At 39.2% G+C, this 26,728-nt stretch overlaps 1 protein-coding gene across 6 annotated transcripts in view; it reads right to left on the bottom strand.

Moving 5' to 3' along the window:
* SH3D21 (SH3 domain containing 21) overlaps positions 1–26,093 on the bottom strand; it is a 34,798-nt gene extending 8,705 nt beyond the window's left edge. The window contains exons 1-7 of one of the 6 annotated variants that reach the window (XM_077150286.1): positions 25,814–26,093; positions 25,499–25,589; positions 25,268–25,326; positions 25,131–25,176; positions 24,885–24,985; positions 24,677–24,763; positions 24,419–24,461 (exon numbers count right to left, since the gene is read on the bottom strand). In XM_077150286.1, coding sequence (XP_077006401.1) covers positions 24,419–24,461; positions 24,677–24,763; positions 24,885–24,985; positions 25,131–25,176; positions 25,268–25,326; positions 25,499–25,589; positions 25,814–25,834 — 448 coding nt within the window. In that variant the 5' untranslated portion in view covers positions 25,835–26,093. Of the gene's footprint in view, positions 1–24,418; positions 24,462–24,676; positions 24,764–24,884; positions 24,986–25,130; positions 25,177–25,267; positions 25,327–25,498; positions 25,590–25,813 lie in introns of those variants that run through there. The other 5 variants (XM_077150285.1, XM_077150287.1, XM_077150288.1 and 2 more) reach the window with 5 other exon arrangements.
* Positions 26,094–26,728: the final 635 nt, after the last annotated feature.

The following is a 26,728-nucleotide window of genomic DNA, read 5'->3' on the forward strand; positions in this document are numbered from 1 at the left end:
AACAAAATCAGAAAAGAAAGTGGGGTCATTACCATGGATTCTGAGGAAATTTTAAAAATCTGAAGAGGATACTATGCACAACTATATGCCAACAAAATAGACAACTTAGATAAAATAGACAAATTCCTAGAAACACATGAACAAGCTACACTGACTCAAGAAGAAACAGACGATCTCAACAAACCAATTACAAATAAATAGATTCAATCAGTCATTAAAAATTTTCCTACAAAGAAAAGTCCAGGACGAGAGGGCTTCAGAGGGGAATTTTATCAAACATTCCAGAAAAAACTAACACCAATCCTGCTCAAACGTCTTCAAAAAAATGGAAAAAAAAGGAATGCTACCAAGCTAATTTTATGAAGCTAACATCACTGTAATACCAAAACCAGATAAAGGCACTAAAAGAAAGGAAAATTACAGACCAATCTCCCTAATGAACATAGATGCAAAATTTTTCAACAAAATATTAGGAAATCTAATCCAGTGACACATTAAAAGAATTATACATCACAACCAAATACGGTTTATACCAGGAATGCAAGGGTGGTTCAACATAGGAAAATCAAGCAATGTAATACAGCACATAAATAAATCAAAAAGGAAAAATCACATAATCATATTGATTGATGCCGAAAAAGCATCTGACAAAATTCAGCAGCCTTTTCTAATTAAAAAATACTTCCAAAGGTTGGAGTCAAAGGAAATTTCCTCAACACTATAAAGGGCATATATGAAAAACCCACAGCCAGCATCATACTTAATGGTGAGAGATTAAAAGCATTCCCTCTAAGATGGGGAACAAGATAAGGATGTCCAATGTCACCACTAGTATTCAACATTGTACTAGAAGTCCTAGCTAGAGTGATGAGGCAGGAGAAAGAAATAAAAGGCATCCAAATAGGAAAGGAAGAAGCAAAACTTTCATTATTTGCTGATGACATGATCCTATACTTGGAAAACCCTGAGAAATCTACAACAAAGCTACCTGAGCTAAAAAACAGATTCAGCAAAGTGGCAGTTACAAGATTAATGTACAAAAATAAATAAGGTTTGTGCACACAGGTAATGACCTAACTGAGGAGATAATTACGGACAAAATTCCATTCAAAATAGCAACCAAAAGAATCAAATATCTAGGAATAAGCTTAACCAGGGACGTCAAAGATCTGTACACAGAAAACTACAAAACATGCTAAAACAATTAAAGAGACCTAAATAGGTAGAAAGACATTCCATGCTCATGAATAGGAAAGTTGAATGTAGTTAAGATGTCAGTTCTGCCCAAATTGATCTACAGATTCAATGCAATACAAATCAAAATGCCAACAACCTACCTTGAAGCCTTGGAAAAGCTACTTATCAAGTTTATTTGGAAGGGCAAGAGACCTTTAGTAGCTAAGGATATCCTAAAAAAGAAGAGCAAAGTTGGAGGACTAACACTTACTGACTTTAAAGCTTACCATAAAGACATATTGGTCAAAACAGCATGGTACTCTTTGCTTTGTATATATGCTATATTAGACAATTTTAAAAGTTTACAAAAAAAAACAGCAGCGTACTAGCACAAAGAAGTATTGACCAATGGAACTGGATCAAGAGTACGGAGATATACCATCAAATCCATGGTCAACTGATCTTTGACAAGGCCCCCAAATCCACTGAACTGGGACAGAAGAGTCTTTTCAATAAATGGGCATGGGAGAATTGGATATCAATCGCCAAAAGAATGAAAGAGGTAAGGCATGCAACTAGATGAATGATCCTTAAAGATAGTATGTTGAGCGAAATGTCAGAAACAAAAAGACAAATATTATCATGCCTCACTTATATGGACTAACCATAATATACAAACTCAAGAGAATTGAAGTCAAGAGCATGAGTTATCAGATTGGAGCCTATTGTAAAGGTTAATAGATTGTAAACTCTCATAGCAATCACATCTATTCTGGAGTTGTAACTGTTTTTTCTGAATCCAGAGATGCTGAGCTATTTGTGTATAGATTATACACAATATATAATCTTCAGGTTTTTACGTGACACCTGAGACTCCGAGTTAGAGCTCTGAAACTATGGAAGTCAGCAACACCCCATACAGCAACTGTTTAAAAAGTTGAAAAAGTGATCAGACTTCAAGTAGAGACATGAATGAAGCTGATCTGGATAGGACTAAGGTAAATCAGAACACAGGGTAAATATATGGTCTATATTTAAAACTTCAACTTCTGTGTGAGATCAAAGGAAGAGATGTTTATTTGGTACAAAATTTATATTTTTTGTACTGCATAATCTAATTTAACTTGTACAGTCAGTTTATTCAAACACCATAATTACATGCAATTTTGAATAGGGAGTGAGATCTTGTTGGTTTGTACAGGTTAGTGTGAGGCCCCGATACATCCCAGAATAGTTTGGGCAGAGAATTAAAAAAGTATTTGCAAAGTCTTTGTGCTGGTTTGAAATTGTCTTGTACCCAAGAAAAGCCAAGTTCTTTAATCCTCATTTAATATTGCTGGGTGGAATCTTTTTTATTGGTTCCATGGAGATGTGACCCACCCAATTGTGGGTGGTAACTTTTTAAAAAATTTTTTCATTTATTTTTATTTTTTGGTAACTTTTGATTATATGGTTTCCACAGAGATGTGTCTCCACCCATTCAAGGTGGGGTTGCTTACTATAGCCCTTTAAGAGGGAACCATTTCGGAAAAAGCTTTAGAGCCGACAGAGCCCACAGAGCCACAGATCTTTGGCAATGCAGAAGGAAAACGCCCCCAGAGAAGCCTTAAGAAATGAGGAGAGAAAAGTAACAGACATTGCCATGTGCCTTCCCAGCCGACAGGGTTGTCCAGAAGCCAGACACCCCAGCCACATGCCTTCCCAGCTGACACAGGTATTCTGGATGGTATCAGCCTTTTTTGAGTAGAGCTAACTTCTGGTTGGTGCCTTTATTTTGACATTTTTATGGCCGTAGAACTGTAACTTGCAACTTATTAAATTCCCTATTTAAAAGCCACCCCATTTCTAGTATATTGTATTCCAGCAGCTTAATAAAGTAAAACAGTCTCCTCGGGGGACTGGGGAAAAAGGAAGAAATATTAAACTTCCCCATCTGAAGAATTCCTCATATTCTCATAAGCAGTGGGGACAACCAATTCAATAGGCCAAGCCCTCGATCCAGGGCTCGCCCCTATGAAGCTTATTCCTGCAAAGGAGAAGTTAAGCCTACTTATAATTATGCCTAAGACTCACCCCCAGAGAACTTCTTTGTTGCTCAGATGTGGTCTCTCTCTCTATATATAAACTTGGCATGTGAATTCACTGCTCTATTCCCTGGGTGGGACATGACTCCCAGAGGTGTAAATCTCCCTGGCAACATGGGACAGAACTCCGAGGGATGAGTCACAGCCCAGCATCAAGAAAGCCTTTTCGACCCAAAGGGGGAAGACAGAAATGAGACAGACAAAATAAAGTGTCAGTGGCTGAGAGATTTCAAATAGTCAAAAGGTTATCCTGGAGGTTATTCTTATGCATTATATAGAGATCCCTTTTTAGTTTATGGTGTATTGAGTGGCTAGAGGGAAGTTCTTGAAACTGTTGAACTCTGTTCCAGGAGCCTTTATTTTTGAAGACAATTGTATAATGATAAAACTTTTACAATGTGACTGTGTGATTGTGAAAACCTTGTGTCTGATGCTCCCTTTATCCAGCATAATGACAGATGAGTTAAAAAAAATAAAGGACAAAAATTAAATAAATAATAGGGGGATAAAGCGTTAAAAACTTGGGAGAGATTACAATACTAGTGGTAAGGAGAGGAAACGGTAAGGCACATGGGATGTATGGGTTTTTCCTTTTTTTATTTCCTTTTCTGGAGTGATGCAGATGTGCTAACAATGATCATGATGATAAATGCACAATTATGTGATTATGATCACAGATATTGTGAGCCACTGATTGTATACCTTGGATAGACTATGGTGCATGAAGATATCCTAATAAAAATTTTAAAAATAATTATTAAAAAAGAGAATGAAAAAGGACCCCTATCTTATACCTTATACAAAACTTAATTCAAAATGGCTTAAAGACCTAAATGTAAGAGCCAATACCATAAACCTCCTAGAAGAAAATGCAGGGAAACATCTTCAGGATCCAGTAATAGGAGGTAGCTTCTTAAATTTTACACCTAAAGCACAAGCAGCAAAAGAAAAAATAGACAAATGGGAACTCCTTAAGATCAAGAGTTCCTGCACCTCAAAGGGCTTTGTCAAAAAGGTGAAGAGGAAGTCAACTCAATGGGAGAAAATATTTGGAAGCCACATATGGAATAAAAGCCTGATATCCTGTGTACATAAAGAAATAATACAACTCAACAACAAAAGAACAAACAATTCAATTATAAAATGGACAGAGGATATGAATAGATACTTTTCTGAAGAGCAAATACATATGACTAAAAAGCACCCAAAGAGAGGCTCATCTTCATTAGCATAAAGGAAATGTAAAGCAAGACTACAATGAGAGCACCGCACACCTATAAGAATGGATGATATTAAACAAACAGAAAACTACAAATATTGAAGAGGGTGTGGAGAAAATGGAACAGTTTTTCACTGCTGGTGGGAATGTATATGGTGCAGCCGCTGTGGAAGACAGTTTGGTGATTCCTCAGAAAACGAAATACTGAGTTGCTCTAAGACCTGGAAATAGCAACAGACAGAGGGGCGGCCAAGAGGTACAATGACTGAGAAGCCGAAAGGTGAACTGTGATATATACTTATATATATAATGAAATACTGTGCGGCAATAAAATACTCAGTATATACCCAGAAGAACTGAAAGCAGTGACATGAATAGACATTTGCACACCGATGTTCAGGGTGGCACTTTTCACAATTGCCAAAAGATGGAAACAATCCAACTGCCCATCAACAGAAGAGTGGATAAATAAAAATAAATAAAAATACTATGCAGCAGACTTCCGGGTCAAGACGGCGGCTTAACAATGTGCACGTTTTAGTTCATCCTCCAGAACAACTACTAAATAACCAGAAAGAGTATAGAACAGCTCCTGGGGCCACATCAGTGACCAGACACACAGTGTACCCCAGTCTGTAGCAGCTGGACCGGCTGCAAGCACCCCCCAGAATCGTGAGTTCCCAAAGCTGCGGTGGCCAGCGCCCCTCCCCCACAGGCAGCTTCCCAGAGGGGAAAGAAAGGACTTTATCAGCAGCAGGGACTGGGAACAATCAAAGGCCAATTGTGGAACTAATTAACAAATTCTGATTACTAAAAATAGGCCCCCAGCTTAGGTGAACCTGATCAAAGCAGAGGTTGCTCATTTTTGCCCTGGCACCGAGGGGGCAGGACTGACAGAAAAAGGGAAAAAAAAAAAAGAAGAAGAAGGAAACAGAGGTTTTTGTGGCTGTGTATCTACAAGGCTTGACTGCCTCTGGATACAGCGGCAGGACTTTTCAGGCTGCAACTGCCCCAGGCATAGGCAGAAATGAGCTCTTTTTGGGGCTTGTCTGGAGCCTGTGCCTTCCCCAGGGGAGGGGTGAAGTCCAACTCAGGTGGAATCCCTCCATCAAGGAATTCAGATACCAGGGCTTGGTAATTTGAAGCCATTAAAACCAGCCTACAACCTTTCCTCTGTCTCCACCACGCCCCCAGCAGGGAGAGTCTGCCAAAGTTAAAGGTACCACGTCATCTTATGCTGGTGGGACCTGCAGTCAGACAAGCGCCACACACAGGGCAGGATAAGAAAAACAGAGTCCAGAGACTTCACAGGAAAGTCTTTCAACCTGCTGGGTCTCACCCTCAGGGAAAATTGATGCAGGTGACTCTTTCCTCCTGATAGAAGGCCAGTTTGGTCTGGGAAAATCTGGCTGGGGTCTATAATATCTAAGTAGACCCTCCTAAGTGTGTGTGGGGGGGAAAGGCACCACACAAGCAGGGCAAGAAACAAGAAAACAAGAACTGAAAAATTCTCCTCTGTTAAACAAAACTTAAGCTAAAGGTCCAGATAAAGCTGAATGGAATGTCAAAGAACAGATAGACAACAAATTCATCCAACAAGAAAACCCTAGATAAAAGAAGTGAAAGCAATCTCCAGAATAAACTAATTAAGGTAATTAAATGCCTAGATGCCAGCAAAAAATAACAAATCACACTAGGAAAATTGAAGATATGGCCCAGTCAAAGGAACAAACCAACAATTCAGATGACATACAGGAGCTGAAACAATTAATTCAGAATGTACGAACAGACATGGAAAACCTCATCAAAAACCAAATCAATGAATTGAGGGAGGATACAAAGAAGGCAAGGAAAGAACAAAAAGAAGAAACTGAAAGTCTGAAAAAACAAATCACAGAACTTATGGGAATGAAAGACACAGTAGAAGAGATGAAAAAAACAATGGAAACCTACAATGGTAGATTTCGAGAGACAGAACATAGGATTTCAAAACTGGAGGATGGAACATCTGAAATCCGACAAGAAACAGAAACTATAGGGAAAAAAATGGAAAAATATGAGCAGGGACTCAGGGAATTGAAAGACAATATGAAGCGCATGAATATACATGTTGTGGGTGACCCAGAAGGAGAAGAGAAGGGAAAAGGAGGAGAAAAACTAATGGAGGAAATTATCACTGAAAATATCCCAACTCTTATGAAAGACTTAAAATTACAGATCCAAGAAGTGCAGCGTACACCAAAGAGAATAGATCCAAATAGACATACTCCAAGACATTTAATAATCAGAATGCCAGAGGTCAAAGAGAAAGAGAGGATCTTGAAAGCAGCAAGAGAAAAGCAATCCATCACATACAAGGGAAGCCCAATAAGACTATGTGCAGATCTCTCAGCAGAAACCATGGAGGCGAGAAGACAGTGGGATAATATATTTAAATTATTAAAAGAGAAAAACTGCCAACCAAGAATTCTACATCCAGCAAAACTGTCCTTCAAAAATGAGGGAGACGATGAATCCCAGAGTGATTTGATCAGTGACTAGAAAAATATTTGCAAGCCCCCTTTGGGGAACGGTGAGAGTGGGGAGAAATTCAACTTCCCCAAGTTGAATTCTTGATATTCTCACAAGCAGTGTGGACAACCAAAGCTATAGGCTGAGCCCCCAGTCTTGGGGTTTGTTCATATGAAACTTAACCCCACAAAGGATAGGTCAAGTCTTCTTAAAATTTAGGCCTAAGAGTCACCCTCAAGAGAGCCTCTTTTGTTGCTCAGATGTGGCCTCTCTCTCCAGCCAATATGACGAGCAGTCTCACCACCCTCCCCCTCTCTGCGTGGGACATGACTCCCAGGGGTGTGGACCTTCCTGGCAACGTGGGACAGAGACCATGGAATGAGCTGAGACTCAGCATCAAGGGACTGAGAAAAACCCTAGAATGAGCTGAGAATTAACGTCAAGGGATTGAGAGAACCTTCTCGACCAAAGGGGGAAAAGTGAAATGAGACTAAGTGTCAATGGCTGAGAGATTCCAAACAGAGTCGAGAGGTTATCCTGGAGGTTATTCTTATGCATTAAGTAGATATCACCTTGTTGTTCAAGATGTAGCGGAGAGGCTGGAGGGAACTGCCTGAAAATGTAGAGCTGTGTTCCAGTAGCCATGTTTCTTGAGGATGACTGAACAATGATATAGCTTTCACAATGAGACTCTGTGAATGTGAAAACCTTGTGTCTGATGCTCCTTTTAGCTACTATATCAACAGAAGAGTAGAACATATGGAATAAAAATAAATAATAGGGGCAACAAATGTTAAAATAAATTTAGTTTGAAATGCTAGTGGTAAATGAAAGCGAGGGGTAAGGGGTATGGTATGTATAATCTTTTTTTTTCTCTGTTATCGTTTTATTTCTTTTTCTGTTGTCTTTATTTCTTTTTCTAAATCGATGCAAATGTTCTAAGAAATGATGAATATGCAACTATGTGATGCTATTAAGAATTACTGATTATATATGTAGAATAGAATGATATCTTAATGTTTTATTTGTTAATTTTTTTAATTAATAAAAAAGTTTAAAAAAATATTATGCAGCAGTCAGATGAAATGAGGTTCCAAAGCATATGACAACGTGGGTGAACCTTGACAACATAATGATGAGTGAAATAGATCAGACATGAAAGGACAGATAATCTATGATTTCATTATTATGACTCTGGTAAAGGTAAAATCGAGGTTACATTGCAGAATATAGCAGACCTAAAGGTACACAAAAACTAGAGACCAGGGAAAGGCTACCCAATGTGGTTGAAAGTAAATGTAAGGGAACGAAGAGAAGTGATGGTAACTAATTAGCGGGGTTATAAGTAACATTACCATATTGAAGGTAAAATGATTGAAAGGGGATGTATAGTGTCATGGATCTCACTGATTACCTGTGTAATTATAAATAAGTTCTTGCATGAATTCCTTCAAAGGTCTGATTCTGTACAAAAAATCAAAAACAGAGGGGCATAGGGGGAAAACTACTATTGCATGCTATGGCCTATAGTTAACAGGAAGACAAACAGTACCACAATAATACCAGGGGTAAATAATTGGGGTAGAGGGGCAAGTGATAAGGGGATGTTTAGATTTGATATTTGGTGAGGCTGTGTTTATAGGTTCTTTTTCTCTTTGAACTAATGAAAGTTGTCTAAAATTGAGAATGGTGACGACTGTACAACTAAGTGGGGACACTGTAAGTCATGGATTGTTTATTTTGGACATTATTCATGATGCCCAACAGATGGAGGCAGCCAAGAGGTACAATGACTGAGAAGCCGGAAGTGAACTGTGATATATATATATATATATGATGAAATACTGTGTGGCTATGGAAAAGAAAGACATCATGAGGCAGGCAACTAACTGAATGAACCTTGCAGACAATAGGTTGTGTAAAATAAGCCAGAAAAAAACCAACAAATATGCTATGGTCTCTTTCAGAAAACAGTTAAAAGCCTAGATCTTAGAGCAGCTATACTTGGTTCAAAAGAAGTGTGTTTCTAGATTCTGAGACAATTGGAATGGGAAAGATAACTTGTAATTCTGTATAGTTTAATGGAACACCTGGAGACATCCCAGGGGATGGTGGGCCGATAATTATAAAGTATTGGTAGAGTCCCGTGAAGGACTGGAGAAAAAATATGGAACTATTAAACTTGCCCACCTGGGAAGCCCCTGGTACTTTCTCAAACATTAGGACTCCCAAGAAAATAGGCCAAGCCCATGATTTTGATGCTTGTCCTTACACAAGAACTTATTTCTGTAGTAGAGAAGCTAAGATTCCCTATAATTATGCCTAAGAGTTGCTTCCAGGAAACCTCTTTGCTTGCTCATGTGGCCTCTCACTCTCTAAGCCCAATTCTGGAAGGAAAATCATTACCCTCCCCACTTATGTGGGACATAATATTCAGGGATGAAAGTCTCCCTGACAATGGAGGACATGACTGTCAGGGATGAGCCTGGCCCTGGCACCGTGGGATCGACAAAGCCTTCCAGACTAAAAGGGGGAAAGGAAATGTAACAAAATAAGGTATCCGTGGCTAAGAGAGTTCACATGGTGTTGAGAGGCTCTTCTGGAGGCTGCTCTTATGCAAGCTTCAGCTAGATATTACTGATGGCCATGGTTTGCCAAACCCTAACAAACATAATTCCTGTTAACCTTAAAGAACGCCTAGGGCTCTAACTGAGCCTCTACAGAAGTTTCATGTTCTAGGTTTACTTTCCTGAAAGTTACAACCTCCACAGGGTTCTTAGGCCAGGAATAAGTCCTGAAACCCAAAGGGGCCAGCGTCCTTAAGAATAACAACTAATTCTATTCCCCTATCCTATATTGTTGGCACCCCTTTTCAACATGAAAACATTAGAATAGGCAGAGTCCCCAAACCCCTACAGATTGGGAGAAGGATCAATGGAGAAGGAGGAGTTTGAGAAAATAGAATTTTACAAACGAGTATGATTGTTGAATCACTATAATGATATTTCTTTTAGCTTCCAGTGTTTTGGAGCAGCTAGAAGGAAAAACCTGAAAATGTGGAATGGTAACCCATACCAAACTTTGAAATCTATTCTGTGAGTACTTGTTAATGTGTTTTGAAAATTAAAAATAAATAGCAAACTTAGCAAAGACATCAGTAGCTACACACTGCAGAAAATGCAGATATAACAGATTTAGCCCAGGCAATGTCCTATATAAAGAAGCAAACAAACGAAATCAGCAGCAACAACCCCCTTCAGAGAGAAATCCAGAGTTGTGCTCTAAACCGTCCAGTTTTCAACCAAAATATTGAGACATGCAAAGAAAAAGGAAAGTACAACCCATATCCAGGGGGAAAGAAAGTCAATAGAGGGTATCTCTGAATGTCCAAACATGTTGGATTTAACAAATACTTCAAATCAACTTTTATAAATATGTAGACAAAAAAATTATAGAAAGATTCAAATATGCAAGTAGGTTGAGTGTAAAAGGCTGGAAAAAGATATACCATGCAAATAGTAACCTTAAGAAAGCTGGAGTGGCTCTAGTAATACAAGAAAAAAACAAACTTGAAAACAAAACAAGGATGCATGGGTACTTCAGTGGTTAGAATGTTTGCCTTCCACGTGGGAGACCCAGGTTTGATTCCCAGACCATGCACCCCCAAAAAACAAAAGACAAAACAAGCAAACAAAACAAGCACTAGAGACAAAAAAAAAAAAACAGGTCATAATGATAAACTGGTCAATACAGGAGGAAGATGTAACAATTATAAATGTACATACGTCCCACAACAAAGCCTCAGAATATATGAAGCAAACATCAACCGAATTAAAAAGAGAAACAGACCACTCAAAAATAATAGTTGCATATTTTGTTCAGGGGGAAGTTTAAGACTTTAAATTTAGACTTGTTCAGGAGCAACCACTAAAGCAATAAAAATAAAGTGTACAAATTCCAGATCAATGAAACAGTAAAATAAGAAAAAAAAGGAAAGGAGAATATAATCACTATAAAATAATTAAGATTAATGTAAATAGTCTAAACTCACCAATTGAAAAACAAAGGTTGACAGATTGGATTAAAAAATGAAGATTTTTTAAATAAAGTATTTGAATATACAAATAACTGGTGAGACTGAACAAATAAAAAGAGAAGGAAAAGCAAACAATACTAGAAATGTAAAAGGGGATGTAACTGCACATACAGCTGAGATTTAAAAGATTGTAAGAGAATATTATGAATAACTTTATGCAAATTTTAAATTTTAGATAAAATGGATAATTAAAAATATACACAAAAGGACAAATAATATATGATTCACACATATGAAATACCTAGAATAAGCAAATTCATAAAGACAGAAAGTATGTTGGAAATGAACAGAGGGGTGCACGGGTGGTTCAGAGATTAGAATGCCCACCGTCCATGCGGGAGACGTGGGTTCGATTCCTGACCATGCAACAGAACAAAAAAAAAAGAATAGAGGCTGGGAGTAGGGAGAATTGGAAATTATTGCTTAATGGTGACAGAATTTTTGTCTGGTATGATGAAAAAGTTTTGGTAATGGATGGTAGCACAGCATTGTAAATGTAATTAATATCACTGAATTGTACACTTCAAAATTGTTAAAATGGCCACTTTTATGTTACATGTTACCACAATAAAATTCAAATATACATATAAATTTAAAGATATATATATATATCTTGCCAAAACCAATTCAAAGCCCTACTTGTCTGTAGCTATTAAAGAAACTGAAGTAGTTTAAAATTTTTATTCCCACAATGAAAAAAACCGGGGCTAGATGGATTTACAGGCAAGTTTTATCAAACTTTCAAGAAATGATCAGTAAAAATGACAGTAAAAATAAATGCAAAAATCTTCAGAAAAGAAAAATTGGGACAATATTCCAATAGTATTTGAAAAGATAATAAACTATAACCAAGTTGAGATTATCCCAGGAATGCAAGGTGGCTTATTATTAGGAAATTCTACAAATGTCATTTATCACATCAACAGATAAGAGAAAACCCGTTAAGTCATTTCAAAAGATTCAGATAGCCAGAGACCCGGGTTCGATTCCCAGAGCCTGCCCATGCCAAAAAAAAAAAAAGGAAAGAGGTTCAGATAAACAAACAGAAAATTTAACATCCATTCTTGATAAAAACTTTAAGTAAACTAGGAAATAGAAAGGAACTTCCTTAGTCTGACAAAAAGATATCTATAAAAGACCTTAGCAAAACATCATTGTTAAAGTTGAAAAGTTAGGAGCATTCCATTGTTAAATCAGGAACTCATGAAGCTCATATCACTGCTTCTATTCAATATTGTATTGGAGATCCTAGCCAGTATAGCAAAACAAGAAAATGAACATAAAAGGCTTAAGGATTAAAAAGGGTGAAACAAAATTGTCACTATTCACAGATAATATGATTATCTTCATAGAAAACTTTTTAAGAATCTATAGATAAATTATGGGAATTAGCACCATGGCTAGCTATATGATCAATATACAAAAATCAATACATTTTCATATACCAGCAATAAACAGAAGAATAATCTAATTTTTAAAAAGACACTATTTATAGGAACAATACAAACTCTAAGGTACTTGGGAATAAATCTAATAAATGTTTTGTTAGACTTATGTTCAGAAGACAACACAACCTGTATTGAAAAACCTTAAAGAGAGATAAACCATGTTCATAGGAAGCAAAACTCAATATGTATTCTCCCCAAATTGATCTATCAATTCAATGCAATTCTGATCAAAACTGCACCTAGATTGTAAGCTCTTACAGCAGTCACATATATTCAGGAGTTGTAACTGCTCTTTCCAATTTCTGAGATACTGAGCTGTTTGTATATAACCTGGTCGCTCCCAGAAACTTGTTATTTATATGACGCCTGAGACTCAGAGTTAGAGCTCTGAAGCTATCAAAGTCAGCACTACCCCATATAGGAACTGTTTAAAAAGTTGAAAAAGGGATCAAACTTCAAGTAGAGATATGAATGAAGCTGATCTGGGTAGGACTCCCATAGATCAGAAACCAGGATAAAGGACAATATCGTCCATATTTTAAAACTTCAACTTCTGTATGAGACCAAAGGGAGTGATGTGTATTTGGTGCAAAATTTATATTTTGGGTAGCACATTACCTAATTTAACTTGTATGGTCAGTTTGGTTGAATACTAAAGTACACGATAATCTTAAATAGGGCATGAGATCATGTTGGTTTGTTCAGGTTAGTGACGCCCTGATATATCCCAGAGTATTTTGAGCAGTGAATAAAGAAGTATTTGCAAAGTTCCCTTGGGGGATGGGGGAGAAAGGAGGAAATAATCAACTTTTCCATTAGGAAAATTCCTGATATTGTTACAAGTGGTGGGCGCAACCAAATCAATAGGCTGAGCCCTTGATCTTGGGGTTCATCCCTGTGCTGGTTTGAAAGGATGTATGTCCTCTAGAAAAGCCATGTTTTAATCTAAATCCCATTTCATTAAGGCAGAATAATCCCTATTCAATACTGTATGTTTGAAACTAATCAGATCATCTCTCTGGATGATGTGATTTAGTCAAGAGTGGTTGTTAAGCTGGATTAGGTGATGACATGTGTCCACCCATTTGGGTGGGTCTTGATAAATTTCTGGAGTCCTATAAAAGAGAGAACATTTTTGAGAATGAGAGCGATTCAGGGAGAACAGAGCAGAATGACATAGCCATGAGAAGCAGAGTCCACCAGCCAGCAACCTTTGGAGATGAAGAAGGAAAATGCCTCCCGGGGAACTTCATGAAACAAGAAGCCAGGAGAAGAAGCTAGCAGATGATGCTGTGTTCACCATGTGCCTTTCCAGATGAGAGAGAAACTGACTGTGTTCACCATCTGCCCTTCCACTTGAGAAAGAAACCCTGAACTTCATCGGCCTTCTTGAACTAAGGTATCTTTCCCCGGCAGCCTTTGATTGGACATTTCTATAGACTTGCTTTAACTGGGACATTTTCTCAGCCTTAGAACTGTAAACTATTAAATTCCCCTTTTTAAAAGCCATTCTGTTTCTGGTATATTGCATTCTGGCAGCTAGCAAACTAGAACAACCCCTATGAAATTTATTCCTGCAAAGGATAGGCTAAGCCTCCTTATAATTATGCCTAAGAGTCACCCCTCAGAGAACCTCTTTTGTTACTCAGATGTGGTCTCTCTCTTTAAGCCAACTCTGCAAGGTGAACTCATTGCTCTTCCCCCCTATGTGGGACATGATTCCCAGAGGTGTAAATCAACCTGGTAACATGGGACAGAATTCCTAGGATTTGCTGGGACCCAGCATCATGGGACTGTGAAAGCCTTCCTTCTTGACCAAAAGGGGGAAGAGAGAAATGAGGCAAAATAAAGTTTCAGTGGCTGAGAGATTTCAAACATTTAAGAGGTTATCCTGGAGGTTATTCTTATGCATTACATAGATATATCCCTCTTTAGTTTATGTTGTATTAGAGCAGCGAAGGAGAGAACCTGAAAGTGCTGAATTGTATTCCAATAACCTTGATTCTTGAAGATGATTGTATAATGATATAGCTTTTACAATGAGACTGTGTGATTGTGAAAACCTTGTGTCTGCTCTTTTTATCCAGGGTATGGACAGATGAGTAAAAAATATGGATAATAAATAAAGAATAAGAGGGATAAAAAGGGGTAAAAAAAAATTGGGTAGATTGAAATACTAGTGATTAATGAAAAGGAGGGGTAAAGGGTATGGATGTATGAGTTTTTTCTTTTTTCTTTTTTTTGGAGTGATGCAAATGTTCTAATAATGATCATGGTGATGAATACACACCTATGTGATGATATTGTGAGCCACTGATTGTACACCATGAATGGTGTGTATATACCATGTATGTATGGACTGTATGTGTGTAAAGATTTATCAATAAAAATACTTAAAAAATTTATTTAGAAATCAATATATTGGGTGGGCCACTATGGCTCAGCAGGCAGAGTTCTTGCCTGCCATGCCAGAGACCCGGGTTTGATTCCCAGTGCATGCCCAAGCGAAAAAAAAAAAAAATATATATATATATATATATATATATATATCAAAATGTATGGTCATACTACAACTTTTGAACAGTAACCTCAAGGAAATGAATATCAATGGATACTCAATCACTTTGTGGAACAAAGTTCTAACAGTAAATTTAAACTGTATTTACCAGAGTATTCTGGATATATATTATTAATGGGAAAGGAAAAATCTATCATATTCCATTTCACAGCTAGTATTCAATTTATAATTATAAAAACATTCTTTGTGTAAATTTAAAAAATGCAACCAGATTTCTCATGGAAGCTGAAAAGATGATTCTAAAATGTTATGGAAGATCAAAGGTCAAATAAACAGCAAAAACCATTCTTGAACACCAGTGTTCACTATAGCAATACTCACTATAGCCAAAAGGTGGAAGCCACCTAGGCCAGTTTGAATCTGTTGTGCACCCTAGAAAAGGCAAAATTCTTTAATCGTGATTCACTATTGCTGGGTGGGATCTCTTTGATTGTTTCCATGGAGATGTAACCTACTCAGTTGTGAATGGCACCTTTTGATTAGGTAGTTTCCACCGAGAGGTGTCTCCACTCATTCAAAGTGGACTAACTAGAGTCCCTTAAGAGGGAACCATTTTGGAAAAAGCTTTAGAGCCAACAGAGCCCACACAGCCAGAGATCTTTGGAGATGCAGAAGGAAAATGCCCCCAGGGGCGCCTTATGAGCTGGAAGAAAAAGCTAGCCGATGTCACCATGTGCCTTCCCAACTGAGAGAGGAACTCCCGAACCTCACCAGCCCTTTCTTTGGAGTTAAGGTATCATTCTCTGGATGCCTTAGTTTGGACATTTATACAGCCTTAGAACCATAAACTTGCAACTTAATAAATTCTCTTTTTAAAAGCCAAACAAAACCAAAAACAAAAACAAACCCATTCTTGAAGAACAAGGTGGGAAAGCATGCACTATCAAATATCAAGAATTATTATATAGCTATGGCAATTAAGAGAATGTGTTAATGATGCTGAAATAGACGAACTGATCAATGGTATAGAAGGCCCAGAAACAGACCCCCACATACATGAATTTCACCTATGACCCACATGTCATCACAGAGAGGTGGGGAAAGGTGAGGTTATTCAATAAATGATGCTGGGACAACGAGTTGTCCATATGGAAAAAGGTACAATTCGCTCACTCCTTAAAATTAACTCTACATGGGTAAAAGCACTTAGACATCAAAAGCAATACTTTAAAAGCTTTAAAGAACAAAAATTAACTGTCTTTCTGAACATGGAGCAGGGAAACAAATGAAAAACCCTAACCACTGAAGATAAGATTGACTGGTCTACATTAAAATGAAGAACTTATTTTCATCAAAGAACATCATTTAAAAACTAAAACAAGGACACAGAGTTTGAGAAAATATCTGCAACAGATATAACTCATAAAGGATTATTCAGAATGTATAAAGAACTCCTATAAATATTTAGTATCAGGGAGATGAAAATTAAGTTCACAATGAGATGCCATTTTAGTACCCACTAGATGACAAAACTTAGGAAATCTGATAAGATCAAGTGTTAACATCTACCATTATAGTTGGAGACTTCAATTCCCCACTCTCATCAATGGACAGAACATCTAGACAGAGGATCAATAAAGAAACAGAGAATTTGAATAATACAACAAATGAGCTAGACTTAACAGACATTTATAGAACATTACACTCAACAACATCAGGGTACACCCTTTTCTCAAATGCTCATGGATCATTCTCAAGGATAGGCCATATGCAGGGTCACAAAGCAAGTCTCAATAGAAAACACTTTCTCAGATCATAAAGAAATGAAGTTCAATAACAGGTAGAGTGCCAGAAAATTCATAAATATATGGAGGCTCAATAACACACTCTTAAACAACCAGTGGGTCAAGGAAGAAATCACAAAAGAAATTAGTAAATATCTTGAGGCAAATGAAAATGAAAACACAACATATCAAAACTTACAGGATGCAGTAAAGGCAGTGCTAAGAGAGAAATTTATTGCCCTAAATACCTATATCAAAAAAGAAGAAAGAGCAAAACTCAAGGAATTAACTGTCCACTTGGAAGAACTAGAGAAACAGCAGCAAACTAAGCCCAAAGCAAGCAAAAGGAAAGAAATAATGAACATTAGCAAGAAATAAATGAAATTGAGAACATGAAAACAATTGAGAAAATCAACAAAACCAGAAGTTGGTTCTACAAGAAAATCAGTAAGATTGATGGACCCGTAGCAAGGTTGACAAAAAAAAGAAGAGAGAGGATGCAAATAAATAAAATCAGAAATGGGAGACATAACCACTGACCCTGCAGAAATAAAGGAAGTAATAAGAGGGTTCTATGAACAACTTTATGCTAATAAATTCGACAATGTAGATGAAATGGACAACTTTCTAAAAAGGCATATACAACCAACATTGATTAGAGAAGAAATAGATGACCTCAACAAAACAATCACAAGTAAAGAAATCGAATCAGTCATTAAGAAGCTCCCCCCCAAAAAAAGTCCAGGACCAGATAGCTTCACATGTGAATTCTACAAACATTCAAAAAAGAATTAGTACAACCCTGCTCAAACTCTTCAATAAAATTCAAGAGGAGGGAAAGCTACCTAACTCATTCTATGAAGTCCACATCACCCTTATACCAAAGCCAGGCAAGATATTACAAGAAAAGAAAACTACAGGCCAATCTCTCTAATGAATATAGATGAAAAATTCCTCAACAAAATTCTTGCAAATCGAATCCAGCAGCACATTAAAAGAATTATACTCCATGACCAAGTAGGATTCATCCCAGGTATGCAAGGATGGTTCAACATAAGAAAATCAATTAGTGTAAAACACCAGATCAACAAATCAAAGCAGAAAACCTACATGATCATCTCGATCGATGCAGAAAAAGTATTTGACAAAATTCAACATCCTTTCTTGTTGAAACCACTTCAAAGGATAGGAACAGAAGGAAACTTCCTCAACATGATAAAGGGAATATATGAAAAGCCCACAGCTAACATCATCCTCAATGGGTAAAAACTGAAAACTTTCCCCCTAAAATCAGGAACAAGAAGACAAGGATGTCTACTATCACCACTGTTATTCAACAATGTGTTGGAAGTTCTAGCCAGAGCAATTAGACAAGAAAAAGAAATACAAGGCATCAAAATTGGAAAGGAAGAAGTACAACTTTCACTGTTTGCAGATGAGATGATACTACATGTCGAAAACCCCAAAAAATCCACAGCAAAGCTACTACAGCTAATAAATGAGTACGGCAAAGTGGCAGGTCACAAGATCAACACTCAAAAATCTCTAGTGTTTCTACTAGTAATGAACAATCTGAGGGGGAAATCAAGAAAAAAAATCCATTTACATTTGCAACCAAAAGAATAAAATATTTAGGAATTAATTTAACTAAAGATACAAAAAACCTATACAAAGAAAACAACAAGAAATTGTCAAAAAGAAACCACAGAAGACCTAACTAAATGGAAGGGCATACTGTATTCATGGATTGGAAGACAAAATATAGTTAGAATATCAGTTCTACCTAAATTGATTTACAGATTCAATGCAATACCAATTAAAATCCCCAAAACTTACTTTGCAAAAATAGAAAAACCAATAACCAAATTCATCTGGAAGGACAGGGTTCCCTGAATAGCTAAAAATATCCTGAGAAAGAAAAATGAAGTTGGAGGTCTCACACTACCTGACTTTAAGGGATATTATGAAGCTACAGTGGTCAAAACAGCATGGTACTGGCATAAAGATAGACATACTGACCAATGGAATTGAAGAGAGTGTTCAGATATAGACCCTCTCATCTATGGACAACTGATCTTTGATAAGGCAGTCAATCCAACCCACCTGGGACAGAACAGTCTCTTCAATAAATGGTAACTAGAGAACTGGATATTCACATGCAAAAGAATGAAAGAGGATCCATATCTCACACCCTACACAAAAATTAACTCAAAATGGATCGAAGACCTAAACGTTAGATCTACGACCATAAAACATTTAGGAGAAAATGTAGGGAAATATCTTATAAATCTTATAATAGGAGGCGGTTTCCTAGACCTTACACCCAAAGCATGAGCATTAAAGAAAGAAAGAAAGAAATGGGAACTCCTCAAAATTAAACACTTTTGTGCATCAAAGAACTTCATCAAGAAAGTAAATAGACAGCTACACAACTGGAGACAATATTTGGAAACAATATATCAGATAAAGGTCTAATATCCAGAATATATAAAAGAGATTGTTGAACTAAACCACAAAAAGACAGATGACCCAATTACAAAATGGGCAAAAGACTTGAACAGACACTTCTCAGAAGAGGAAATACAAATGGCTAAAAGGCAAATGAAAAGATGCTCAACTTCCCTGGCTATTAGGGAAATGCAAATCAAAACCACAATGAGATATCATCTCACACCCACCAGAATAGCCATTGTTCTGGTTTGCTAGCTGCCAAAATGCATTATACTGGAAACAGAATGGCTTTTAAAAAGGGGAATTTAATAAGTTGCTAGTTTACAGTTCTAAGGCCAAGAAAATGTCCCAGTTAAAACAAGTCTATAGAAATGTCCAATCAAAGGCCTCCAGGGAAAGATACCTTGGTTCAAGAAGGCCGATGAGGTTCAGGGTTTTTCTCTTAAGTGAGAAGGCACGCGGTGAACACGGTCAGGGTTCCTCTCTCATCTGGAAGAGAATATGGCGAAAATGGCATCATCTGCTAGCTTCTTCTCCTTGCTTCCTGTTTCATGAAACTCCCTGGGACATCTTCCTTCTTCATCTCCAAAAGTCGCTGGCTGGTGAACTCTGCTTCTCGTGGCTATGTTGTTCTGCTTTGCTCTCTCTGAATCTCCTTCATTCTCCAAAATGTTTCCTCTTTTATAGGACTCCAGAAATTTATCAAGACCCACCCAAATGGGTGGAGACCTGCGTCACCTAATCCAGTTTAACAACCACTCTTGATTAAATCACATCTCCAGGGAGTGATCTGATTACAGTTTCACACATACAGTATTAAATAGGATTATTCTACCTTTATGAAATGGGATTTTGATTAAAATGTGGCTTTTCTAGGGGACATACTTCCTTTCAAACCAGCACAACCATTATCAATAAAACAAAAAACGACAAGTGCTGGAGAGGATGTGGAGAAAGAGGCACTTATCCACTGTTAGTGGAAATGTCAACTGGTACAACCACGTGGAAGTGAGTTTGGCGGTTCCTCAGCAAGCTAGGTATAGAATTGCCATATGACCTGGCAGTACCATTGCTAGGTATCTATGCAATGGTATTGCCAGGTCAATTGAAGGCAAGGACACAAACGGATATTTGCACACCAATGTTTATAGCAGCATTATTTACAATTGCCAAGAAATGGAAACAGCCAAAATATCCATCAACAGATAAGTGGCTAAACAAGCTGTGGTATACACGTATGATGGAATATTATGCAGCTGTAAGACAGAATAAAGTTATGAAGTATGTAACAACATGAATGGATCTTGAGGACATTATACTGAGTGAGATTAGCCAGAAACAAAAGAACAGATACTGTATGGTTTCACTAATACAAACTGACATTAGTGAATGAACTTGGAAAATTTCAGTTGGTACCAGAGACCATTAGGAGATCGAAATAGGGTAGACATTGGGTAATTGGAGCTGAAGGGATACAGATTGTGCAAAAGGACTGATTGTAAAAATTCAGAAATGGATAGCACAATACTGTTAGAACACTGAATGAAGCTGAATGTGAGAATGATAGAGGGAGGAGGCCTGGGGACACAAATGAAATCAGAAAGTAAGATAGATGACAAAGACTGAGATGGTATAATCTAGGAATGCCTAGAATGTATAATGATAGTGACTAAATGTACAAATTTAAAAATGTTTCTGTATGAGGAAGAACAAAGGAAGGTCATACTGCAGGGTGTTGAAAATAGATGGCAGTTAATATTTTAAAACTTTAACTTATGTGTGAGACTAAAGCAAAAAATGTTTATTTGGTACAAAATTTATATTTTGACTAGTGCATTTCCTAATATAACTTATGTGAACAGTTTAACTGAACACCATAGTACATGGGACCTTGAGTAGGGCATGAGATTTTGTAGGTTTGTCCAGAGTGATGCCCTGATAAATTCCAGAGTAATTTGAACAGTGAATAAAAAAGTATTCACAAAGTCCCTTTGGGGGAATTGTGAGAAAGGGGGAAAATTCAACTTCCCCAAGTGGAGAACTCTTTTTTTTTTTTTTTTTTTTTTTTTTTTTTTTTTTAAAGACAGAGAGAAGGAAGGAAGGAAGGAAGAAAGGGAAACATAGACAGAGAGAAGGAAGGAAGGATAGAAGGAAGGAAGGAAGGAAGAAAGGGAAACATCTTTAAACATTTTCTTGTTTTATTGTATTTTGTTTTTCCGTTTTTTGTTACATGGGCTGGGGCCGGGAATCGAACCGAGGTCCTCCGGCATAGCAGGCAAGCACTTTGCCCGCTGAGCCACCGCGGCCCGCCCCCAAGTGGAGAACTCTTGATATTCTCACAAGCAGTGGGGACAACCAAAGCAATAGGCTGAGCTCCCAGTCTTGGGGTTTGTTCATATGAAACTTAACCCTGCAAAGATAGGCTAAGCCTACTTAAAATTAGGCCTAAAAGTAACCCCTAAGAGAACCTCTTCTGTTGCTCAGATGTGGTCTCTCTCTCTCAGCCAATACGACAAGCAAACTTACTGCCCTCCCACTCTCTACATGTGACATGACTCCCAGGGGTGTAAACCTTCCTGGCAACGTGGGACAGAAATTCTAGAATGAGCTGGGAATCAGCATCAAGGTATTGAGAAAATGTTCTTGATCAAAAGAGGGAAGAGCTAAATGAGATAAAATGTCAATGGCTGAGAGATTCCAAACAGAGTCAAGAGGTTATCCTGGAGGTTATTCTTATGCATTAAATAGCTATCACCTTTTTAGTTATGGTGTAATGGGGAGGCTGGAGGGAACTGCCTGAAAATGTAGAGCTGTGTTCCAGTAGCCATGTTTCTTGAAGATGATGGTATAATGACATAGTTTTTGCAATGTGACTGTGTGATTGTGAAAACCTTGTGTCTGATGCTCCTTTCATCTACTTTATCAACAGATGAGTAAAACATATGGATTAAAAATAAATAAATTATAGGGGGGAACAAATGTTAAAGTAAATTTAGTAGATCGAAAAAAACAGATACATTAGAATTCATCAAAATTTAAAACATTTGTGCTTCAGAGGATATATATGTGGTATGTATATATATATATGACGTTTTCTTATATATATATATATGAGCATATATATGATGTATGTATATATATATATGATGTTTTCTTTCAAACCATACATGTGATAAGGGTCCAGAATATATAAAGAACTCTTTCAGTTCAACAATAAGAAGACAAATAACCCAATTAAAAAATTTAAAAATAGACAAAGGATCTAAATATACATTTCCCTAAAGAAGATATACACACGGCCAATAAGCAAATGAAAAGATGCTCAACATCATCAGTCATCAGGGAAATGCAAATCAAAATACTTTATACCTACAAGTATAAAAAAGACAGACAATAATAAGTACTGGCAAAGATGTAGAGAAACAGAAACCCTCATACATTGCAGGTAAGAATGTACAATGGTGCAGCCAGTTCGCAAAAGAGTTTGCCAGTTCCTCAAAGTGTTAAACATAAAGTTAGCATATAACCCAGCAATTTTACTCCCAGGTATAACCCAAGAGAAAGGAAAACATATGTCCACACAAAAACTTGTATATGAATATTCTTAGCAGGATTAGTCATAATAGCCAGAACAGGAAAACAACACAAATGCCTAGCCACTGATAAATGGATAAACAAAATATGATCCAGCCATACAATAGAATATTATTTAGCCATAAAGAAATAAACCTCTGATACATGTTACGACGTGACTGAACCTTGAAAACATTACACTAAGTGAAAGAAGCCAGACACAAGGCCACATATTGTATGGTTCCACTTTCATATTTGCCAGAATAGGCAAATGCAGAGACAGAAAGTAGATTAGTGGTTGCCAGGGGCAGGAATGGGGAGACTGCTTATTGGGTCTGGAGTTTCTTTTGAAGGTGATGAAAACGTTCTAAAATCAGATAATAATGAAGGATGCACAACTCTGTGAACAAACTAAAAGCCACAGAATTGTACTTTTACAGTGCAAATTTTAAAGGGCAAATTTTATAGTATATGCATCATATCTCAATAAAGCTATTATAAACACAGAAAAAAAAAGATCAAGTGTTAAAGAGAATGTAGACCAAAGACCGCTAATACGCTGGATTATTAAAGTGTACAGTCACTTTAGAAACTAATGTGATTATCCTAATAAAGTTGAACATTCACATTCTCTAAGATCTAGCAGTGTCACTCCTAGGATTAGATCCTAGAGGAGCTATTGCACTTGCAGACACAAAAAACATGGAATGAATATCCTTGGTAGCACTATTTATAATAGAAAAAAAGAGAAACAACTAAAATGTCCAACATCAGAAAGAAACCAGACACATAAATTGTGGTATACTCCCTACAAGGAGTTTATAGAGTAGAGAAAATAAATGCACTACGTCTATACACAACAATATGGGTGAACCTTAAATATACATGGTTGATGGATTAAAGTAAGTCTCACAACACTATCCACAGTATGATACCACTTACATAAAGTTCTAACAAGCACACACACACACACACACACACACACAATGTGATACACTGTTTAGGTACATACATACGTAAGAAAACTTAGAAACTTAAGGGAACTATAAACTCAAAATTCCGGAGCATGGTTACTTTTGGGGTAGGGGAGTAACCGAATGAGAAAGAGAAGGAACACACAAATTATTGGCTGCCCCATGTTCTAGTTCTTGGGTTTGTATGTTAGACTGTGAGTGTTCGTTATCTTACTTTATAATACATACGTTATGTTTTAGGCATATGTCAAATATTACATTAAAAGATAAATGACAAGTGAACACATATACAGAGCTAAACAATGACATCCTTACAGACAAAGGCTCATAGATTCATACATTTCCTCATTACGTATTCACCCTAACACCCATATTCTAAAGACACATTAACACACTGACACACAAACTGGCATACTTCCACACATTCACCCACATAACTTCGTACCAGGCCCTTGACCCACAGGGGAGGGAGCACCGGTGAGGGTGATGGTGTAGTATTGGACAGTGGAGGAACTGCAGGTATTTATGGGTAACTCGACTGAAAGGCCTCCCAGAAGTACCCCCCAAGCTTCTGGGGCACCCACCTGATTCCCGAGACACCACTTTCCGTGGGATCAGCTTCTTGATCTATGCAAAAAAGAAGCATCAGAATCTGAAGGGGAGCCACCACAGTTTTAAGTCCACACTCATTTAGGGGTGACCCTCCAGCTGGGTCCAGGAAACACCATAACCACATGGCTGTTTCCAGGGAGTCCTATACCCTCCAGCTGTGCCCAGTAAGTCACAACACCCCCAACATTGTCCCAAGTAGCCTACCCCTGCCACCTCAGTTCTGTACTCACTGGGGGTGGTGGGAGCACAAAGTTGTCTGGAAAAACTCCTCTTCTGCCTTGAGACTCTCCTTCCCACCAGCCCTTATTCTCTGTGGTCTAAGAGGCAAAGATGAGGATGGGGCAGTGAGTCAGGTCCCCCAAGTCCCTTTCCTCCTGGGTCCCATCCATTCTCAGCACCCCCTCCCCAGAGCTCTCCCTAGCCCAGTTCCTTTCACACCTTCTTCAGTACTTTCACCTCGTCCCCCCTTCGCAGCGCCAACTCGTCTGGAGCCTCAGGCTGGTAGTCAAACAGGACCCTATAGGTCTCAGGGCGGGAGACTGAGGGGAGGGCAATCCACTGAAGCCAGACCGCCCCTCATCAGTCAACCACTCCCTCTCCATCAGCCTAGTTGGTTGCCCCCTCCTCAAAGTCAGTGTGGCTTGGAGGTGGGGGACTCTGGGGACCCTTAGAATGGGTGCTCACCTGTTCGCAGGTAGTCTGGAGGGCTGTCATAGGTCAGGCTGCTCAGCTAGTGAGGGGAGGGGAGGGAGGAACACGCTGAGCCTCCAACCACACTAAGGGGAACCCAGCACATGGATGGCCACCCCTCCCCAATATACCTTGGGAGGTCGCTGGGGACCAGGGATGACCGAAGAAGACATGTCTGGGTTACCAAGGCCTGGTGGGGGAGAGTGAAGTTAGGGGGGATTGCTAGTTCACAGGCTGGATTATGGGAGAGGGTCAAAGAGTATGGGGATGGGGATGTCACAGTCTCCGGCCCCTGGGAGGGTCACTGAAAATTGCAGAATCTGGTCACAGGACTTCACGGGGTGATAGGCTCGAGGTCTCACTTGGGGGCCCACTGTCCAGCAACTCCACAAAGTTGGATGGGAAGGCTCCCAGCTGCCCGTTCTTCTTCCCCAGCCACCAGCCGTCCTCAATCTGGGGAGGGGAGGAGGACGCAGGGGCATCTGGTTCTGTCCCAAGGGCTCTACTAATCCAACACCCCTGGTTCCACCATTCTGCCCGAGCCACCCCCTCCTCCCTTGCTCCCTCATGTCCCCATTTCTGCACCTATCACTGTTCGCCCACACCCCTACTTCACCCGTCACCCCGCACTTGCTCCATTACCTCTCTCAACACTTCTCATCCCCTCAACCCCTCACCTCCTTTTTCACTTCCACCATCTCCCCAGCTTGTAGCTTCAGCTCGTCCGCCTGCTCCGGGCTTTAGTTGAAGTTCACTTTGCACCATCTTTGGGGTGCCCGAGATTTGGCGGGGTGACCTGGGGTCGGACGAGAATGCGGCAGACTCAGCGGGTTGCCCGGATCCGCTGAGCTGGGAAGAGGCGGACAGCGAGGGAACCGCAGAACACCTCCAGGCCCCGTCCCGCGACAGAGCATTGTACTCAAGAGCCAATCACAGAAGACAGAACTGCCCGGAGGCCCCGCCCAGAGCCCCTCCCGGTCACTGCGCGGAGGGGGCGGCCTCCTCCTATTCTGCCCAGTGCGCGCCCGCGGGCCCTGGCGGCTCACCTCCGCGGCGCGCACAGCGTGGTCTCTGCGCCTTCCCGGCGCCACGCAAGTTTTCAGGAATCTCCTAGGAAACAGGGCACCGGAGAGGGAGGCGCTAAGCTCACAGGAGGCGCGCGCTGAGACCTCCGGCTCGCCTCCGACCCCACCTCACCTGCACCAAGCGCTCGGGGAAAAGGCCACAGCAGCCCCCCCAGCTTTCCGCGCAGCCATCCAGGTGCTGGACCCTTGCGTACCTCCCGGACCACGTCCCCGGGTGCCAGGCTCAGCTCGTTGTCCTTCTGTGCACGGTATTCGCCCAGGGCCAGGACCTCTACGAGCAAAGGGCGCGAGGGGAGCGCGGCTTGTGGGGGGTGCCCCACACTGGCCAGGACGCGTCCCCAGGCGAGTCTCGGGATCCATATAGAGGGTGGCGAGAGTAGGGTGGTGGTAGTGGTATTTTTGTTGTTATATCCACACGGCTGCACAGAGGAGCCACCCAACTCCCCTTGCACATACCCATGGCTTCCGGGAGCCGTCCAGACCCTGGCAGCTTAGGGCCGTGCGGCT

The sequence above is a fragment of the Tamandua tetradactyla genome, chromosome 2 (genome assembly GCF_023851605.1).
Source record: "Tamandua tetradactyla isolate mTamTet1 chromosome 2, mTamTet1.pri, whole genome shotgun sequence".
Lineage (NCBI taxonomy): Eukaryota > Metazoa > Chordata > Mammalia > Pilosa > Myrmecophagidae > Tamandua > Tamandua tetradactyla.